Source organism: Eutrema salsugineum, unplaced genomic scaffold (genome assembly GCF_000478725.1).
Source record: "Eutrema salsugineum unplaced genomic scaffold, Eutsalg1_0 scaffold_22, whole genome shotgun sequence".
Classification (NCBI taxonomy): Eukaryota; Viridiplantae; Streptophyta; class Magnoliopsida; order Brassicales; family Brassicaceae; genus Eutrema; species Eutrema salsugineum.
Genome location: NW_006256812.1, coordinates 1789812 through 1810039, shown reverse-complemented (window position 1 = coordinate 1810039; position 20228 = coordinate 1789812). Strand labels below are relative to the sequence as shown.

General features: G+C 37.3%; 4 protein-coding genes across 6 annotated transcripts; 1 reads left to right on the top strand and 3 right to left on the bottom strand.

Annotated features, from left to right (window-relative positions):
• LOC18015825 (sister-chromatid cohesion protein 3) lies at window positions 1-5807 on the bottom strand. Its single transcript, XM_006397931.2, has 21 exons — window positions 5604-5807; window positions 5309-5528; window positions 5085-5197; window positions 4865-4957; window positions 4601-4764; window positions 4278-4514; window positions 3993-4137; window positions 3726-3904; window positions 3483-3628; window positions 3261-3388; window positions 2976-3152; window positions 2587-2748; window positions 2298-2498; window positions 2083-2220; window positions 1804-1998; window positions 1546-1690; window positions 1355-1461; window positions 1098-1235; window positions 727-992; window positions 504-628; window positions 1-403 (listed from the first exon to the last, which is right to left on the bottom strand). Exons 1-21 carry the CDS (start codon window positions 5625-5627, stop codon window positions 162-164), a joined length of 3345 nt encoding a protein of 1114 aa, XP_006397994.1. The 5' UTR covers window positions 5628-5807; the 3' UTR covers window positions 1-161.
• Window positions 5808-9653: 3846 nt separating this feature from the next.
• Window positions 9654-11759, bottom strand: LOC18015824 (NPL4-like protein 2). The gene is made up of 2 exons (XM_006397928.2): window positions 10664-11759; window positions 9654-10086 (listed from the first exon to the last, which is right to left on the bottom strand). The coding sequence occupies exons 1-2, from the start codon at window positions 11648-11650 to the stop codon at window positions 9832-9834; spliced, it is 1242 nt and encodes a 413-aa protein (XP_006397991.1). The 5' UTR covers window positions 11651-11759; the 3' UTR covers window positions 9654-9831.
• Window positions 11760-12693: 934 nt separating this feature from the next.
• On the bottom strand, window positions 12694-13377 carry LOC18015823. Its single transcript, XM_006397927.2, has one exon. The coding sequence runs from the start codon at window positions 13326-13328 to the stop codon at window positions 12876-12878; it is 453 nt and encodes a 150-aa protein (XP_006397990.1). The 5' UTR covers window positions 13329-13377; the 3' UTR covers window positions 12694-12875.
• Window positions 13378-15716: 2339 nt separating this feature from the next.
• Window positions 15717-19984, top strand: LOC18015822 (protease Do-like 2, chloroplastic). Of its 3 annotated transcripts, none has more exons than XM_006397926.2 (19): window positions 15717-16016; window positions 16092-16235; window positions 16314-16364; window positions 16437-16510; window positions 16584-16647; window positions 16721-16765; window positions 16952-17059; window positions 17433-17510; window positions 17601-17667; window positions 17828-17886; window positions 17969-18068; window positions 18163-18242; window positions 18373-18429; window positions 18534-18637; window positions 18721-18808; window positions 18905-18990; window positions 19104-19128; window positions 19220-19291; window positions 19390-19984. In XM_006397926.2, the coding sequence occupies exons 1-19, from the start codon at window positions 15837-15839 to the stop codon at window positions 19744-19746; spliced, it is 1839 nt and encodes a 612-aa protein (XP_006397989.1). In that variant the 5' UTR covers window positions 15717-15836; the 3' UTR covers window positions 19747-19984. The 3 variants fall into 3 exon arrangements, with proteins under 3 accessions (XP_006397989.1, XP_024010707.1, XP_024010706.1); XM_024154939.1 differs by having other exon boundaries at window positions 18148-18242; XM_024154938.1 differs by having other exon boundaries at window positions 15717-16235.
• Window positions 19985-20228: the final 244 nt, after the last annotated feature.

Genomic DNA, 20228 nt, shown 5'->3' with positions numbered 1-20228 from the left:
TAGACTTACGGTTGATTCGGGAATATAACAAGGAGCAAAGTTTTGTTTGGTTCCTTCCTTACATTACACCATTGTATTAAAGAGAAACACAATTACACATGTAATAATAAATTTGATAAGATTAAGATTGTCACGCGTAAGTAAGTAAAGACTCTCGAAGGTCAACGTCCCTTGGACCGTTCTCTGTTATCTCTTAGTGCTCTCCGTCTTGCAGCCGATCTAATTGTCTCGATAAGAGGAGCATCCTCGTCTACATAATCTCCTTTATCTTCTTTGTCCGAGCCGCCACTCATGGATTCATCCTCATCGCTTCCGCTTTGCTCATCAAACAGTCTCTTTCGCTCTGTTTCAGGACGTTTTCTTGGCCGTCCCCTGCGTCTTACAGCTGCTCTTTCCTTGTCGTCTGTGAGAAATTCCCAAAACAACAGAGCCTCGTCATAACAACTCATTCGACATTATTCTAATTTTTAAAGTTTTGCAAACAATCAGATGTGCGGGTGCACCTTGTAAATCCTCGTTTTTCGAGCATTTCTCCTCCAAGGTTTCTAAGAAGGTGAAGCAAGGACGCCATCCGCTGGGGTCTTCATCTGTATTAACATGCACTATACGCCTCTGAACCTCACTCTTACTGCTCAGCAACCAAACAAGAGCAACAGATTAAGCTTATTATTCTATTAGCACAGAGTTTCCTAATATACTAGCTCAGAGAATTGTCAGTCTTCTTACATGTCCATGATGTCCGCCACTGAGAGTCTTGTTGCAAATGGAAGGATAGCAACTTCCAGAAACAACAGTTGCTTTGGGGCATCCCTAAAAGCAAACTCGACACCTTCCTTTACCACGCTTAAAATCTCCAATCTGTGTTTGTTGCGAGCAGCACCGATATACATTCCTGAAAGCCGACCGGCAAGCTCCCGGCACTCTTCAAGAAATTTATCTGCTCTGGATTCTCCACTGTCACAGGAAAGTTCACTTGCATACCGTTGATAGCACTGTCCAATTATTTATTTAGTGTCACCAGTTTTCATGGACTACCAATCTTTGTATTTTCTGAAAATAATCGTCGCCTGTTTTCATAATCAAGGAAAAAAGCTTACCCTTTTCAAGGATTCCAAATAGATACTAGAGATGTCATCTTCTGTTTTCCGTAAGTATGTTATAAGATTCTTAATGATTTCTGTGACGCTAGGTCCATGCATAACAAGATGAGATATTATCTCTGGTCCTAGGTAGTCCTGCGATAGAAAAATATCCATAAGTTTTGTTTAGAAATGTGACCATCAAATCACTACATTGGCTGATGTTTCATAACTATGATATTTACAGCAGCATTATCAAGGCACTTGGTGAGTACCTTCGGCAAAACATCACTAGTAACCAACTTGCAGGCAGCAATGGCTGCGACATCTCTGCTTGTCTCTTCGACATACTCCTTACTTTCATCCTCCTCATCTGTCTCATCTGTGTCAAATTCCAGTGAAAGTAAATACGCAATTTGGAAAATCAAGAAATGATAGGCTTCCTAGAAAAGCAAATAATAGTCACCTGAGGTGTTAAAAATTCCTTCACAGAGTTTCCAATATTTCTTGAGCATAACATTATCAGGACAATATCCTAACATTTCAAGTTTAGTAGAGTCAAAATTTGACTTTCTAAAAAGACACCACTCTTCCGCAAGTAAAGCACAAATCTGCAATAATGAAGTTTTCATACGTTAGGCGAAAAGTGACTCTTTGGTAGATAACAAAAGCACATATACTGAAGGAAATGTGTCTGTTAACTTAGAATGTCAAAGAGTCTTACCCTGAGAGATAGCTGATTACCATACTTCCTCGGTTCCTCAACTCCATTCAGGAAGTACGAAACCTCCTCAAACAGGATATCACGTTTTAATATAAGGGAAGATAAGGAAGCTTCGGAGACAGTTTCACAATTTATGATGGAGTGCAGCGACCACGCCACATACATATGCATATTCAGAAGCAGGAAACAGATAACCTAAGCAACCATGAGCAACTATTCCATTAAGATGTGAGGGACAGACAAAAGATAGTAAGAGCTCTAAACGAATTCCTTGAGCACCTCTTCGTCCAAATTTCTGAAATTGTGGAGTGTCAAAGCAAACTCATCGTACATGCTCTCAACAAGAACAGGCTTTAACAATTGAAGCTCATACAACCTTTTTAAATTTACAAGGAGGGAATATTCATCATTTCCATCCTGCACAAAAAACGGATGTAAAGTTTGCATCCGTAAAGAAGACTATGAAGATAACTGGCAAAGGAAGTAGAGCATACCTTGACCTCTTTTATTGCAGAAGTAAGTTTATCTAAAAGATTATCTTCAAGATCTTTAAGTTTCCCACGGGAAAAATCTTGAAGCTCCCCTTTACTTTCTGACGCACAAAATGTTATAGCCTTAACGCAAGATCTTAGTGCTTCCTTCTCCCCGTTCATGAAAAACGCATCCTTAATGAATCGGACGGCAGCCTTAAAATTCTGAAACAGAGGAAAAAATGTAACTTTCACCGAATAAGGTAAATAACATGAAAAGGCATCCTATATAAAACAAAATGCTTTTAACCACCTGCTCCTGTCGTTTAAGAGAATAAAGCTCAAGTTTCATAAACATAATAATCTCGACCAAAGATGACACTTTCGCTTTGTCAGCCATAAATTTGCGTAGAAGCTGTGGATAATTCTTCATCATAGCAACCGTTATGTCTTTCCTGTTGTTTTCAAACATTTCCTGTTATTCACAGCATTCAAACATCAACGTCATATTTTTCAAAATTGAGAAGGAAACGAGTGTATAAAAACACTAAAATGCCTAATAAGAACATTCAAATGTATTTTGTTCCTCCTAGTATAGTTCAGGAAAAAACAAATCGATGATTGATATATGGCCTCATGCTTTTGCGATGTCAGATCATCGGCACAATAGGAAGCTCAGAAAGAGCAAAGACAGAATCTTACTCGCTGAGCTTTACTGTGATACTGCTTCCGATTATCAGTTGAAGGGATAATCTTCTCCCCGACAGCCTTTCTGACTGACGCAAACAGAAGTCTGATCAAATTTGTTGAGTCCTCGTCATTTGTAGAGCCAGTCCGAGGATTCTGATCCAAAAGCATAGAGATAATACACTTCCAGTCCTGCAAGAAAAGCAGCATCATGAAGATGATATAAGAACTGTAGTAAGTACACATCACAACTACATAATGGATGTGCAACAGTGAAAAAGTAATTTCTCTTAGACCTACCTTCATGGCCTTCATGTACTCCCAAACATCATCAATTACATAAACGCTCAAAATTGGATCTGTGGAGAACTCCCGTAATATTTGTAACATTCTGAATATATGAATCTCAGAGGAAGAATCTTCATGACCTGAAAAAAGGATGTGACAGCTCTGAACCAACTTCTCAGAATAAATCAATAAATATTTCTAGTGCCCAGGATTTGGCTAATCTCGAGGGATAACCTGAAAGACCGGATGGAGAACTGTTGAATTTTTGTGCGATCAAGTGGTCATACACTAACTCTCCTATAGCACGTCTGATTTCTTGAGGTTGATCAATAAGCAAATCGTACAAAGGGCCTAGGGCATCATCAGGTATCAGCTGGTGTCTGCAGGACCAAAAAAAGCTTTAGTTTTAACGCAGGGTATCCCAACATATTTGTGGTGGAAGCTTTGGTTGATAAAAATTATCTCGAGGGCTAATACCTTAGCAGCTGCTTCACAAGCCCTATAGCACATACAGCTGCAGGCATATCAACATCATCAGCCATCTCGATCATTCGATTGGAAAATCTCTCAGTGAACAGACCAAGAGTGGGGACGTTTTCATCCATCTCATAAAGTTTTCGCAATGCCAAGAGAGAAGCTTTCCTCACTCCAGCAGCCTCCGGATAATTGAATACCAGAGAGAATATCAGTGACTAATACGAATGTATATCTTAATAATCTTGAAGAGAGAATTAAGGAGCTTACTTTGTCATTAAGCGTCCATCCAAGATACTTTAAGTACAGATCTTGTAAGAAAAGTGAAGGATAAGACGAAATCCAAATGCCCAGAGACTGAATGCATGACATCCTAATCTCAGGGTCAATGTCTCGATATCGGTGTACAAACAACCTTCAGAATAAGATGTAATAATGATTCCGGTCAGCAACATTCACATTAAAAGCAAGAAAAAGAATTATACTTTTATTTTCTTCTCTTTTGTGTGGGGGTTGTAATACTTAGCTGACGGTATAATCATTATCCAAACTTACCCAGTGAATATTTTCCGCATCATGTCCTCCAATGTAGTTATCTGTTCATGAGTAACAGACAGCCTTTTGTTGAGGGACTCCACACGAGGCCCGTCAGCTCTTTTCTTGCTTTCAGCATTCAATTGCCTTTGGGTAGTTTCTCGCTGGGAACCGAGTGTGTTTGCTACAGAAATGAAAGATGTGACTAGTTGGAGGCCCATTAGCGTGGCAGTTTGGCGGTAAACTCTTGGCGGAGTGCTGCAATAGAGGTAGAAAATAGACAAACATGAATAGAATTCTATGTGACATATGACCGCATAAGCGTGTAATGTTTAAACACAAACCATGACAGTGCGATTATGTAGTCCATGCACTTGTCAAACAAGACTTTATCAAACAATGGTCCATTCTGACACTCGAGAATTAAATTATTCCAGAATGAAACCAGATTTTCTTTGAAGTTCCTGAGTTCCTTCTTTCTTGAAATTTGATAATCTTCAACTTCCCCCTACAGGCCAACCGCAATCGAAAGAAAATTTTGTAAAAGTTTCTAATGAAACAAAATGTAAAAAAAAAAAAAAAATCATCAAAAGAGAAAAATCCATTACGGCTCTAGCAAGATTAACAAGGGCAACGACAACATCATCAACGTCAGTCTCATCAAGCAATTCTTGCTTGATAGAGTACTTAGCACCGCAAGCCTATAAAACAGGAAAAGAAAGCAATTAAAACTGGAGGTACTCAGGTAACAAAAGATGCCCGGATCTAGCAACCTGAATCCTTATCCTCGTAATGAGACTAATATGAAGGCAACATTAACTTGAGTACCTCAAATAGCATCGACAAGAGTTCAGAGGTTGCAAGTCTGGGAGAGGCTTCATATCTTTCAACCCAGATCTTCACGGCTTTAGGAATCAGATCCCCGTTCCCTTTGACAATCTCTGTTGAATAAAAAATGAAAGAAAGATTACTCAAATGAATCTGAGTGATTGCAGACAAAACCGTAAAAAGAGAAAGGATATGAAGTCGTTCAACCTCAATTTGGGAATTACCTATCAGATTCTGGTGAGGAGGAAGGGTGCGACTACGCTTAGTCTGAGGACGGGTTTCCTGGAAATCGTCATCATCGAGCTCCATCTGGTTAGGGCTCTGGTCTCCGCTGGCCTCACTGACGCTCCGCTCTTGATTCTCTCCGCCGCTTCCACCTGCCTTGCCAGCCTCTTCACCGCCGCCACCGCTGTCGTCATCCTGATCCCGATCTCTACTCCTTTTCTACGCATATATGAACACAGCAGACGAGTCACTCGAAAATTCGAAAAGCAAAATCAAACAAGCAAGGAGGCTCACTTGGCCGTGAGGAGCGTCTTCCATGGTGCCGGAAAATTCCTAGGGTTTGCTTTGCACTCGTGTGAAGAGGAAACTCTCCCGCCAATGTCCCTTCTAACTGTTGAAACTTCCCGCTGACGATTAAAATGAAAGTCTCTGAAAGTTGAGAGAGTCTCCCAAATTTCAGCTTTCACAACATTGAGCCAGAGGCTAAAATGCCATAATCCAGAAACCAGGATCATATCCATTTTTTTTAGACCCATCCAATAACATATTTCACTTTTTATTTATTAATTATTTAAATTTTCTCTCTCTTCTCCAACAATTTTTTTTCTTTTTTAATTCTTTTTTTAGTTATCCTTAATTTTTTTGTTTTTCTACTCATCTTCATCATCGTTATTTCGACTAAAAATTCCAAAAATCATCAAAATTACATCTTCATCATCCAAACTTTTCCTCTTCATCCTCTGCAATCAGTTTCTTATCTTTATCCCCTCTCCTCACCACCATTGTTAAAACTTCAAAACCCAATTATGTTTTTATTTGGAGATTTAGAGATTTCATGACAATTTAGGGATTAATTTACCAAAATTGTTTGTTCATTATGCAAATCGGGTTAGTAACCCAGATTTATGTGACAATTAGGTTTTTTCATAGGTAATTTATCGAATATAGTTGTTGAATCGTAGTGATTCTTAGGAAGATTGGAATAAAACCCGAGTTCATCACCAAATCTGCAGAGGAGGACAACTGGTACGAATGGTACAACTAAGAGATATAGGACAACTAGTACAACTAGTACAACTAGTACAACTATGAGATAGAGGACAACTGGTACAAATAGATATAACTAAGACAACTTAAATAATTGTTGATTGAAAATACTTTTATTATAATTGCAAATCGGGTTGGTAATCTAGTTTTATGTGACGATTAGGTATTTGCATGGATAATTTCTTAAATATAGTTGTTGAATCATAGTGATTCTTAGGTAAATTATAATTATACCTGAGTTCATCACCAAATCTGTAGAGAATGACAACTGATACGAATGGTACAACTAAGAGATAAGAGAACAACTAATATAACTAGTACAACTGTGAGATACAGGATAACTAGTACAAATAGATAGTACTAAGACAGCTTGAATAATTGTTAATTGGAAAATTTTTATTATATTTTCAAGAAATGAACATCAGCCACACAAACAATTCAATAGATTTTATATCATTTAATACCTCAAATTTGGAATAGATAGCTTATTCGATATTAGTAGATAAAATATTGTATGTAAGAATATTGCGATATATGAAACTAAACAGCTTTGGAGTAGATAATTTATATGGAGAATGAATTGCACACATAAATAAAACTAAGTGGAGTATTTCTGATAATATACAAGAATTGTTTGTCTTACTGCTGAATTACACCAAAACAAAAATAAAAAAATGGGCTTTATTCTCCAAAAAACGTTGCTGAAAGACGAAAAATGGATAATAAATTAGATAAGTGGTTTCAGAGCAAAAGTAGCATGTAAACTTAATTTGTGTATGTTTTCGGGTTTGTTTTATCCGAAAAGATTTTATTTTAGCTAAAAAAATTACATTTTAGCTGAGAAATATTCATTCTTGATATCCACATTTTTCATTTTAGCATAGAAAATCTTTTCCAATAAGGATAAACAGTGTATAGTTAGACACATATATACAATTATCTGTAACTATTTAATTTAAAAACAAGGTACAGCTAAATGAATGATTCAACTTATTTTAGTCTTAGAGTGTACAAGAGTATTTTGAAGTTATTTGTATTTTGGATTTCTTAGATTTCTTAGATTTCTTGCATTACTATTTATTTTGGAGTTATTTATATTTTGAATTTTTTGAATTTCTTTGATTTCTTTGATTTCTTGCATTACTATTTATTTTGGAGTTATTTGTATTTTGGAAATATTTGATTTCTTGCATTAATATTTTTAATTTCTTCAGGACAACTAGGTGCAACTTGGTGCAATTACGTAATGAATTTCTCCAGAGCAACTAAGTGCAACTAGGTACAATTACCTTATGAATTTTTCTAGGACAACTAGGTGCAACTCGGGACAACTATATTTTAATTGTAGTGTTAATACATTTTTTCCAGTTGTTCCGTAATATAAATTATTTTTTTGTAGTTGTCCACATTACTTTCGACTACTGAAGTCTATTTACAATATTTTCATACTAAAATTTATGCAAAATCATAATTAAGTACAAATATAGAAGTTTCATGATCTAACTTCTATGGTACAACTAAGTACAACTATGGACAACTAAGTATAACTATTCACATCCACGAAGTTGTATAAAGTTGTCCTTACTTGTCCAGTTGTCTTTTGCTTATTCACATCCACGAAGCTAGAGAACACGTGCCCCGACAAAAATAGACATGTGCGCAGTCAAAATACCACGTGCGCCGTCAATTTTATACATAGTTGTATCCAATTGTCCGGTTGTCCAAAATGCTTCATAGTTGTCCTTTGACGATTTTAGCATTTTTCCAGTTGTCCTGAAATATAAATTATTATAGTTGTCCACATAATTTTGGATTATTGTAGTCCATTTATAACATTTTCATACTACAATTTATGCAAAATCATAATTTTGACTCTTTTCCATCATAAGATTGTTAACATTATCAAAGTCTTATTTGTATCAGAAGGGATGTTTGATGTGAAACCAATAATATATATTAGAAAAATGATAATTTTATGTTATCCATCTTTTTAATTTTATTCCTTATACTTTACGACTTTTCTACATTTTTTAAGTGGATGTTTGCTTTTTATATTTATAGTTTTATCATTATTATTTTCTAATGAAAGAATTACATATAGTTGTATATATGTGTCCAGTTATACCTTGTTTATTTCCATCCGGAAAGCATTTTCGGCCAAAAATGAAATCCTCTAGACTAGATTAACTTTCCTAAGTGTCTAGTTATCCGTCAAGGTAACATGTGCACCTATGTGCATTGTCAATTTTTGTACATAGTTGTACATAAATTGTACATAATTGTACTAGTTGTCCCTCTCTGCAGATTTGCTGATGAATTCATATATAATTATAATTTACCTAAGAACCACTATGATTCAACAACTATATTAAAAAAATTATCCATTCTAATCATCAGATAAAACGGGGTTACCAACCCGATTCACAATTATAATAAAAGAATTTTCAATCAACAATTATTTAAGTTGTCTTAGTTATACCTATTGTACCAGTTGTCCTCTATCTCATAGTTGTACCTGTTGTACTAATTGTCCTCTTATCTCTTAGTTGTACCATTTGTACCAGTTGTCCTTTTTCTGCAGATTTGGTGATGAACTCGGGTTCTAATTATAATCTACCTAAGAATCACCATGATTTAACAACTGAATTCAAAAAACTATCTATGCAAAGACATAATCGTCACATACCAACCCGATTTGCATCTAGAACAAACAATTTTGGCAAATCAAATCCCTAAATTTTGAAATCCCCAAATCTGTAAATAAAAACCTAACTGGATTTTAAAACTTCAACAATGGTGGTGGAGAAAGGAGATAAAATAAGAAACTGATTGTAAAAGATGAAGAAAAAAAGGAAGAGGCGAGGATTCAACGGCGAAAATGAGATTTGCTTGTTTTCAGAATCCACCGACGAAGAAGAAGAACATGAAATTTTTTTTTTTTCTTAATATTCCTTTTAAATTATTAATTTTAATAAAATCAATTATTTTTTCACCAAATTCAAAAATGCCACAAAAACTTTTATTAAGGGTAAATTGGGAATTCTATATATATTATGGTATGTAGATTTGTTTATGGCACAACAGATTTTTTTTTTTCAATTTGTAGCATTACAGCCATTAAACCCACAACATTGCGATTCTTTTTTTTTTTTTTTTCCCTCTTATCAAGTGGATATCTTTAGATTTACAGTAAATAAATTGCCATTTGCTACTGAATATTATCATATATTGTATTGTAGGTCAAATGTTTTAGATTCTCGTAATTTACTACCACATAAATTTTGAGGGGAAAGAGTATAGATATTGCATTCTTTCTATCAAACCACCGAACGTATCAAATAACACACTATCAGCACGTGATAAAACACTTTTTTCTAATCTTTTCCGGCCATCTTTTTGCCCTATTGAAACGAACTTGACCTGAAACAAGTCTGATATGAAGAAACGAAAATGCAAAAAAAAAAAAAAACTAGTTTTAACAAGTGTTGGCCATTGACTCGATGAGCAACGCATATCCCTCAGGAATAGGCGACTGCAGACGCACACACTCCGCTAAGGCAGGCACGTCCGATGACACATCCAGAAACTGCGCCACATAGAGAAGCAGATGAAAATCTGATATCCTCTTCACCAACGCCAAGCTCTTTGCACGGTCTAGATGGGTTTTCAGAGCCCGCATCGTTGCTCGAATGCTTCTGTTCTCTATTGGGAATGTTGATGATAGAGGCCCCTGACAAAAGCAGCTACTGTTAAAAACATGGACCAATGACAAAGCCACAACTTCACACACTGTAAACAAAGATTTCTCGGCAGCAACAAGTCCTACTGTCCTACTATTCGCTTCAAGAAGATACCGAGAAATCGAAATGCTCAGCTTACGTAAAACTACTTCCTTTAGCCTTTTGAGCAGATCATATCGGCAAAGCTGACTTCTTAGTTCTTACGGAGAGCTACTATTGCAGACTAAATGTCTAGTGCAGTCTACAAATTCAACTGTCTATTAGTACTATTATTATTATAAAAGAAGAAGAAAAACAAAAGAAAGCAAACACTGGGATCACGAGCTTCTATCTTCAGAACGTTCTAAACCTATGACGACGACTTCGCTCCAGATTTCATTATACCCAAAAGAACCACAATGGTTATCAAGTGCTTCCTTCCATCTCTCAATACTTGCGCAAGCAGAGCATTAATGGAAAGCAGTTTCAAAGCTCTAATCTTTCAACCCAGTCCTAAAGACGAGAAACAAAAGCATCTATTCATAACAAAATATTGAGATGGAAGCTCAAGAGCAAATAAAAAACAACCTGATGATCCAAGATCTTGATGACCACGAGGAAGAAATCGTTATCTACCTCCTTAACATCCTTCACGCCGACAACCACCTCCTTCTTCATCTTAGAGAGCTTGGGATCATCGTCCGGCCCAACCTCCGTCTCGAACCACCCTTCCTTGAACAGCCTGATGCACATATCACTCATCTGAAACGCCTCGAAATGGACATCGGCGCCACCGTCCTCATTGACCTCGAGTTTAACGACTGCGGTGACCCACTCCTGCAACTCGCTCTCGGCGTGAAGCTCCGCCGCCTGCAAAACCTCAAGATTCGAGAGTGTGTACTCAGTCTTGTCCTGCATCACAGTCTGGTTAAATATAAAACCGACCCTCCTCATCCCCAAGCCCAAGGCGATTGCGTCCACGCGCTTCTCTTCCTCGGCATCTCTCATCAGAATAAGATTGGACTCGGTCCCTTGCTGCGGAGGCTCGTAGATGAAATCAACTTCCACCTGGCCTTCCTCCGTCACGGTGCCGTACATAAACCCACCGCGTTTGACCGCAAAGGCAAGCGACTCGTTGACGTGATGCTGGAAGGCGTTGGCGCAATCGCGATCGAAGGAGACGGAGTCGCAGTGAGACTTGTCCTGACGAGTGACGCGCATCTGGCGAGCGATCAAGTCATCGACGGTCATCTTCCTCCCGAAGGATCCGGCAGGCGTGACCGCAGGACCTCCGCGAATGGTACGCTCACCCTCGTACGCGAGGTAGAGCATGGAGCCATGGCCGAGGTTCAGCGAGGAGAGGCGGAGGTTGGGGTCGGAGAGGTCGGTGAAGGCGAGTAGATCAGAGGGAGTTTTGGCGAGGAGAAGATCACGATTGGTGGATAAGGTCTGGCTATGGAGAGGGATCTGGAGCTGATCCTCGATTAAGGTTTTGAGCTGGGAAACAGTGATATGAGCTCCATCGGCTGTGACTCGCTCCAGTCCATCTCTGCTTCGGATTCTGAGCATCATCATCTTCGTCGTCTTTCTCCGGAAAATAGATTGAGATGTCTCCCCGAATTCTCACGCAAATCGGATTTGGGAATCGAATCCAAGGAGCACCAACACTGTTATAGAAATTGGGTTTTCCACTTCTCGCCCACTTCATAACTAAGACCCGCTACGTGGTCGGGTCGGATCATTGCTGATTTTTTTTCCTTTTTTTTTTTTTGGATCATTGCTGATTGATTTTTTTTTTTTTTTTTTTTTTTGTCGCCGGATCATTGCTGATTTAGATACAAGATATTTCCTTCAAAATTTTTTTTTTTTTTGGTTTTAACTTTAACTAAGAGAGAAGATTATGCGTATTTGTTTATTAGAATCTAATAATGTGGGTCTGTTTTAGATTTTTTTATTGGGTCTGGTATCTATGAAGAAGGTCTCATTGTGTCTGAATGTTATTGTGATTGTCGACGATTCATCGAATTAATAGAATATATCAGACTTAACTCATTACCACTTAACCAGTAGATTCGACTAGCTAGTAGCATCATTCTTTGATTATATATTAGGGTCTGACTGGTTGATGGCTTTGGAGGGGTGTGAAGAGAAAGAAAAGTTATTCGGCTGCCTTAATTTCTGCAAAATTTTAGATTAGTTCCCTCTATTTTTCTCATCTCAATTCCACTCATTTACTCTAACTTCATACAATCATACCCTTACTGTTAAAATCACCAAAAAAAAAACTATACAAAATGACAAGCATATTCTTGTTGGTGAGTCCAATATAAATGTACACAGGTAATTAAAACAACAACTAAAGTATACCACTAGCAAAATAAATAATTAAATTACTTTATCGGTCAATAAAGACGAACATATACGTATATAGTAGAACAACCACCAGTCTTTACTTTTCTTGAGCTGCAGAATCTTTGAAACTAACAATCTATTGATGAACAATTGCGTTAGTGAACATCTTTAATATCGAAGAAGCCAAAATATACTTAATTACTTCTCATCACTAGTAATATACTCCCACTAAAATACTTTTGATAAATCAAAACTTTGTTGTTTTTTTTAATGTCTATTTTTTAGCTAGGTGCTGAACAACTATCAAATTGGTTTATTCTACAATTTGATGATGATGATATATATATATATATATATATATATATGGACATAATTGATGGGTGGATATAAATCAAATTAGAAGGAAAAACCAAGGTTATCTCTTCCGTTGAGACAAGAAGAAGACAGATCAAGAAGCGAGACAAGCTTCCCAGAACAATCGACTTTTATCCATCTCACTCACAGCCGCATCAGCATCAGAATCGACGGCCAGATTTTCACGTTGGATTCTCCCACATCTTCTGTAGCTATTCACCTCTCCTTCTCCGTCGTCGTCTTCTTCCTCCCCGGCGGCGAGTACTCTTTCTTGATCATTCACCGTACCCTCCGGGTCAAAACCTGACCCACTCGGTCTTTGACTCGTCCACGTCACACAAGACGTCTCGTACGAACTGGCACTACAAGACTCATCATCAGTCTCATCGCCATCGTCTACATAATTATCATCGTTAATAATGCTTTCGCGGTCGTGGCCACCCTCGATCTGAGCGGCGCCTCCTCCATCTCCATAGGTCTCGGAATCTGCAGATGCTTCTAAGAGCAAGAACGGTGACACATCAAACACCTTCTTGGCTGTGTTCATATTATTTGTTTCTCTTTGTTCTTGTTCTGTTCCCAACAGAGGATTATGACAAGAGAGACATCAACAGCTACGTATTATAGGTACTATATATATATATATATATATATTGCAGTCAGAATGTGGCCATTATTATTGACGACTCTCGATGTATTTATTTTAATAATATTTGTTTGGAGCACTTTTGTGATCGCGTGATTCATTGGTTTGAGAAGACGGGAGTTCGTATGCAAACTAATGACGTGCGAGTATGTGGGGTTGTGCTTCTAGAAGGACGAACATTATATATTTAAAGTATACAACAACGTGCGTGCTTTAACAAAAACACTAGTAATAATAAGGAATATACACAGAAAGCAATTTGCCAAATTTGAAATCCGAGCGTATTTTCTGCATTTTTTCTGTTTGCACCCGGTTTCGAGTCTTCTAGAAAGACCAAGCATTTATTCCAGATTTCAGACACAGGTCCAAGTGCTGTTAAACCTTTCTTGTCTTAGGCTACACAATTTACATTTACTCCTCAACATAGTCTCATGAATCGGTTTCATAATATTATCACAATACTTTATTAGATCTTAGATCCAAATCATATATAATCGCATATTTATACTTTCGTGTTTCATCTTTGTATTACAGTGCTTAAATCATACATGTGTACTGATGTATAAAACCTACTTGTAAATAGAAAACATAGCTACAATGTTATAAATAAAAAGAAAAAAAAAGCAAAAGAAAACATAAGTATATACTATATGGCAATCAGTGGTCATGATAGTTTTGGTGACAAAATAAACGGCGTCGCTTCGATATGAAAATCGTTTATGTTTGTTGGAGAAGGATGGGGCATTAGACAACGCGTGGATTAAACCAAAAATGTACCGAATAATTAAAATCTTGATTTAAATTGTTGACTTTGGGGATGCCCGCCCTCCTCCTTTAATCAAAAGCAGGAGACAAAGGTTAGATGAAAGATTAAGGGTGATTATTTAAATCTCACATATGATCTTTATTTTTTTTTCCATTCAATCAATAAATCAATTACGTACTTATCCCGTTACGCAATTAAACATGATCACTCAGAATTAATCACCTAACAACTTAGACCCACATGAACAAGTTGCCGAGGTTAACAAAACAAAAAATAATGATATAGTTTTTACGAACAAAGAGATAATCATTTTGTAAAAAAAAAAAAAACAGAGAGATAATCATTAAGGTTTGGAACGTGACGATCATTGCATATACATAAAGACGTACTTATAAGTTGTAACACCTATCATAGATGAAAGTATTAAATTTCAATTTTCTTTTATAAAAAAACATATATATATATATATATATATACAGTGATCGATTCAACCAGATACAATATAATGTACAGTGATCGATTCTAGTCAGTCTCTTTTATATATATTTTTTGTTTCTTTTATTCATATCGTCGATTGTATATCAGTGGCCAAAACTTTTATGGGAGTCAATTTTAATTGTATTTTTATGGGAGTCAATTTTAATTTACAATGTTTTATGAGTAAATTTTACAAGGGTCATTCAGCTAAATTTTCAATATTTTACATATTTTTCTTTAAAAAATACAAATATATATATTTTTTGGATTTCACATTGGTCAATTAACCCACCTCCTAATAAGTTATCTCCACCACTGGCATAAATAAAGAGGAGAACTATAGAAAGTTTTTTAGCAAAAAAAAAAATGAGAACTAGACGGAAATGGCCAAAATATATCCGAGTTGGATCGTTTTCTCTCTTTGTTTTTTCTAGTTAAAATATATGATCGAAATAGACTTTTATGTCTAGACTTCTAAAAACTCCTATTTTGTGTGAAGAAAAAAAATCCCTATTTTGTGTATACTTTACAAACCTGTATTTTTAATTTAATTTTTTATTAAAAACGACAATTACAATAGATCTCCTCAGGGTTACAGCGCCATATCATCAGATCGAGATAGGATATGATGTTTAAACGTCTAAAAAACTTATTTTGTGTGTCTTTATAAAATGTTTTTCTAAGAATAAAACAAAATTATAATATTCAAGTATGTGTAAAAAAGTTGAACATAAAAACAGGAAAAAAAAAAGAAGTAAAACAAGAGATAGAGAAAAAAACAATATTGTGCGTTTATGTTTGTCAAATAGTGTACATGATAAATAATATATAGCACACCTTAAAACGAAAATCAAAAGAGGCCCATTAATGATAAGACGACTGTCTATTATGAATTTATGATCCAGTAATGAAGGAAAAAAAAAAAGGAGAAGAAGTGTTAAAAATACAAAATATCCTCAAGAGAATTGTCCAAATTTACGAGATAACCAGGGGAGGCGCCAAAGAATAGATGTGTAGTAGTGATTTTGATTAGGGAATATAATGAGTGTGGGTGGATAAGAAGTAGTGTAAGAAAGGTCTCTCTCTCTCTCTCTCTCTCTCTCTCTCTCTCGTCACTTCTCTCGCCGATACTCGCCGATACTCGCCGGCCCCTCCGGTCGTTAGAAATGGCCATCTCCTTAGCAAGCTGCTGCTTCTCCCTCCTTAACCCATCCGTTAGACTTCAATCTTCCGTGTCTCCACCTCCGTGTTTCGTAGCCGCATCGCCCAAGCCGCTCACTCCCCGAGCTTCGAATCAGAAGAGGAAAGCTTCGAGGTCTGATTCATCTCCCAAATTGAACCCAGAGGTACACTTAAATTCAATTTTCCGTTTGAATTCCTGTTGTCCGAAATCCGTATCAATGTATCTTTCCTCCCTACAGAAATACCCAGTCAGGTCGATAGATGAAAGTTGTAATTCACACGGCAAAGGGGACGGTGCTGGTCCTCAAACAATGGCCTTCAAGGCGTTTGGGTCTCCCAAAAAAGATAAAAAAGAGGCTCAATCTGATTTTAGAGACCAGCAGGTATGGAATAACTTGTCCCTTTCATCTTTTTTTCCTTATCAATGCAATAAAATTGGTCTAATGCCATTTCGATAGCAGACTGATCCTGGCAAGATTCACGATGCATCCTTTCTCAACGCCGTCGTAAAGGTATCCTATCCAGTTACTTTCTTCATTCGACTGATAATCCTTTGAATCCTTCCGTGCGTGCTTGTTTCTCAGGTTTACTGCACTCATACAGCGCCTGATTACTCCCTCCCATGGCAGAAGCAAAGACAATTCACCAGCACTGGAAGGCAAGTCTTCATTTAGATTATTCATGTCCCTAAAGAGGTTGTTCCGTGACTTTATTGTGTGTTTCTATTGCAGTGCTTTTATGATAGGAGATGGCAAGCTCTTGACAAATGCCCATTGTGTGGAGCATGATACACAGGTTTACCTCCCTTCTTCTGTATTCGCCTTTTTCTTATCATCTTTTTTTTTCCTCTTCACCTTTTCTTTATCAGGTTAAAGTTAAGAGAAGAGGAGATGATAGAAAGTATGTCGCTAAGGTTAGTATTGCATACTTGCACCCGCACGCTGGGGTTGATCTTCTGCTTTTATTTAGTAGCATGTGCATGGAACCCATCAATATGCTAATTAAAACTCTAAAAATAGATTTTGTTTATATCTCCAATATCTTCTACCTCATTCTTATACAATCCCAGATAACGTCCCTCTCATTCTATACTGTACAGGTTTTAGTAAGAGGTGTGGACTGTGACATAGCTTTGCTTTCAGTAGAAAGCGAGGATTTCTGGAAAGGAGCTGAACCACTGCGGCTTGGACATTTACCCCGCCTTCAGGTTTCAGAATGATGTATTTCTTGCTCTTTTCAGTTATCCTCAAGTGCAGTCTCCTGTAAAATATTTAAATAACACTTTTGACGGTCTAATTGAGGCATGAACACAAACAACCAAATTATTATTTTTTTTTTCTTTTGGTCGGATCATAATATTGTAGAATAGGGGATGGTGTCCTTTTTTGTGGTGTTTATGTCTTTATATGAATTAAAGTCTGTAAGTGGTCTTATTGAGGTGTAGATATAAAAATGATATGCATATAGCACTCTTTTTGCCTGCATTATTAGCATAAAAAAGCTTTTAATGTTCTTCCCTGCCTTATCTATCTGGATATACCAGTTGTTCATACAGTTTCCATGATGGCTTTGATTTGCAGGATTCAGTAACTGTCGTGGGATATCCTCTTGGAGGAGATACTATCTCTGTGACAAAAGGGGTCGTATCACGAATAGAGGTTTGCCCATATCTTTGGCTTTGCTTTTATGCCACTTTATTGTTGTGTAGGTTTTAAGAACCCTTCCTCGTTGGAACTTTGGGAATGCAGGTAACATCATATGCTCATGGATCATCTGACTTGCTTGGAATTCAGATCGATGCTGCAATAAATCCAGGTCCGTGGATCATTTTAAATTAATTGTCTTCATTTTGCTCCTAGTGTCTTGCACTTTGTTCTAAAAATTGAATATGACCTGTTCTTTTCACTAAAAGTGTTTCCGAGGACATTCATCTGTATTATTGTGATAGCCACTTCTTATACTTGTTAGATTGTAGGGAATAGTGGTGGCCCTGCATTCAACGACCAGGGGGAATGCATCGGAGTAGCATTTCAGGTAATCGCTTTGGGATTTCAGGAAAATAATATTTGTTTCTGTTTTTGTTCCAAATGAATGCCTCACGGGAGACTTCCTCTAGGTTTACAGATCCGAAGAGACTGAAAATATTGGATACGTGATTCCGACAACGGTTGTTTCTCACTTTTTGACTGATTATGAGAGGAACGGAAAGTACACTGGTAAGAGTTTTCTCTCTTGATGTTCATATGTTCCACTGCAATGGTTGAGCCTTTCTTCGTTATTTGTTAATATGTAAAGCTATTTCTCTTGCAGGTTACCCTTGCCTTGGAGTATTGCTGCAGAAATTGGAAAATCCAGCTTTGCGGGAATGCCTAAAAGTACCTACAAATGAGGTAGATTTGCTTTGCTAGGTGGCCTGTCTTGTGTCGTATAAAGATTTTCCCCACATAATGGTTGAGGACATTGAATCTTCCTACCTAGCAATTTGAGTCTACTCAAGGTGATGTAACCTTAATTTTGTAGGGTGTGCTGGTGCGAAGAGTCGAACCTACATCTGATGCAAGTAAAGTCCTGAAGGAGGTAAAGAGCATGGATCATAGTATTTTTTTTGCTCTAACAAATTTCTACAATCATATCTTCTCATCCTTGATTTGTGTGATATACCTGAGCAAGTTTTGAATCAGGGAGATGTGATTGTAAGTTTTGATGATCTACACGTGGGATGTGAAGGAACTGTACCCTTTCGATCGAGTGAACGCATTGCATTCCGTTATCTCATCAGTCAAAAGTAAAGACCTCTTTTCCTTGTCCACAAGTATAATGATTTACTTTGCTTTTCCTCATATGTGGCTTTTTTATTTTACTTAATAGATTTTCAGGTGATATTGCAGAGCTTGGTATCATTAGAGCAGGTGAACATAAGAAAGTTCAAGTAGTTCTACGGCCTAGAGTGCACCTGGTACGACTGTCTGCATCTACCATTGTAAGCTTTCCGTGTTCCATGCCCAGTAAGCTAATTACTAAAGCTTCATTTGCCTTTCGTGCTTTTAAATAGGTCCCGTTCCATATTGATGGAGGTCAGCCATCATACATTATAATCGCTGGTTTGGTGTTTACGCCGCTCTCAGAACCCTTGATAGAGTACGTTCTCCTCAGCTTGCTAATACGCAAAAGGAAATAGGAACTTTCTTCATTATTTCGCAAACGCCTAATTTGATTATTATTTGTTTTTCTTTCTGTTTCTGTATGAACAGAGAGGAATGCGAGGACACCATAGGCGTAAGCTCACTCTAATAAACCTTGTGTTCTGATCTCAAGTATAACTGTTTTTGGATTCTAATCCTGAGTTTTTGATCCTTCCAATTTGTAGTTGAAATTGTTAACAAAGGCACGCTACTCCGTGGCAAGGTTCAGAGGAGAACAAATCGTCATCCTATCACAGGCAAGCTCTGAGAGGATAAGGAGTTATTGTTTCCATGTGCATTTTGGTGAGTGCAACAATAATCTCCCATTTTACTAATTGGACGAGGATATTTGTAGGTCTTAGCAAATGAAGTAAACATCGGCTACGAAGACATGAACAACCAGCAGGTCCTGAAGTTCAATGGAACTCCTATAAGAAACATCCATCACTTGGCACACCTCATTGACATGTGCAAAGATAAGTATCTAGTTTTTGAGTTTGAAGACAACTATGTCGCCGTGTTGGAGAGAGAAGCTTCGGATTCGGCATCCTTGTGCATCCTCAAAGATTATGGAATTCCCTCAGAAAGATCCGCTGATCTGCGTGAGCCATATATAGATCCAATAGATGACACCCGAGCACTTGACCAAGGTTTTGGAGACAGCCCTGTGTCAAATCTAGAAATCGGCTTCGATGGACTGGTCTGGGCATGAGGGTTCAGCAAAAACAGACGTATTGAATTCGCAGATAAAAGCTTCCCAGAACATCATGTGGGGAAACTTTCAGCTTCATACTCATTCATAAGGCCTTGTGGCCTGTTCCAAGTTCAGTTCATTCTTTCTTCTTTCGTCAGATCTCTCTAGGGATAGATAATTTGCCATAATAATGCTGTACCCTGTGTTCAGATGAGTGAGTGTAGTGCGGAAAAGCATACCAAGAATCTTGAGCAAAGCCAACATATATGTCTAATTTTGATGAGGAATGAAATGAAATGCAGTAAAGCCTGGCCTTGCATTTACCAGGGAATCTCTGCTTCCTTTAACCTAAGATAATTGCAGAAACAGGAAAGCATAACAAGCCAAAGCTGGCACTCACTTCAATATCAAGAAGGGAGGAGCTTCACGGGGCTCTTCAAACTTGTTTGTTTATTACTTTTACTTTTCTTTATTAAGGATAACAAAACATACAAACACTC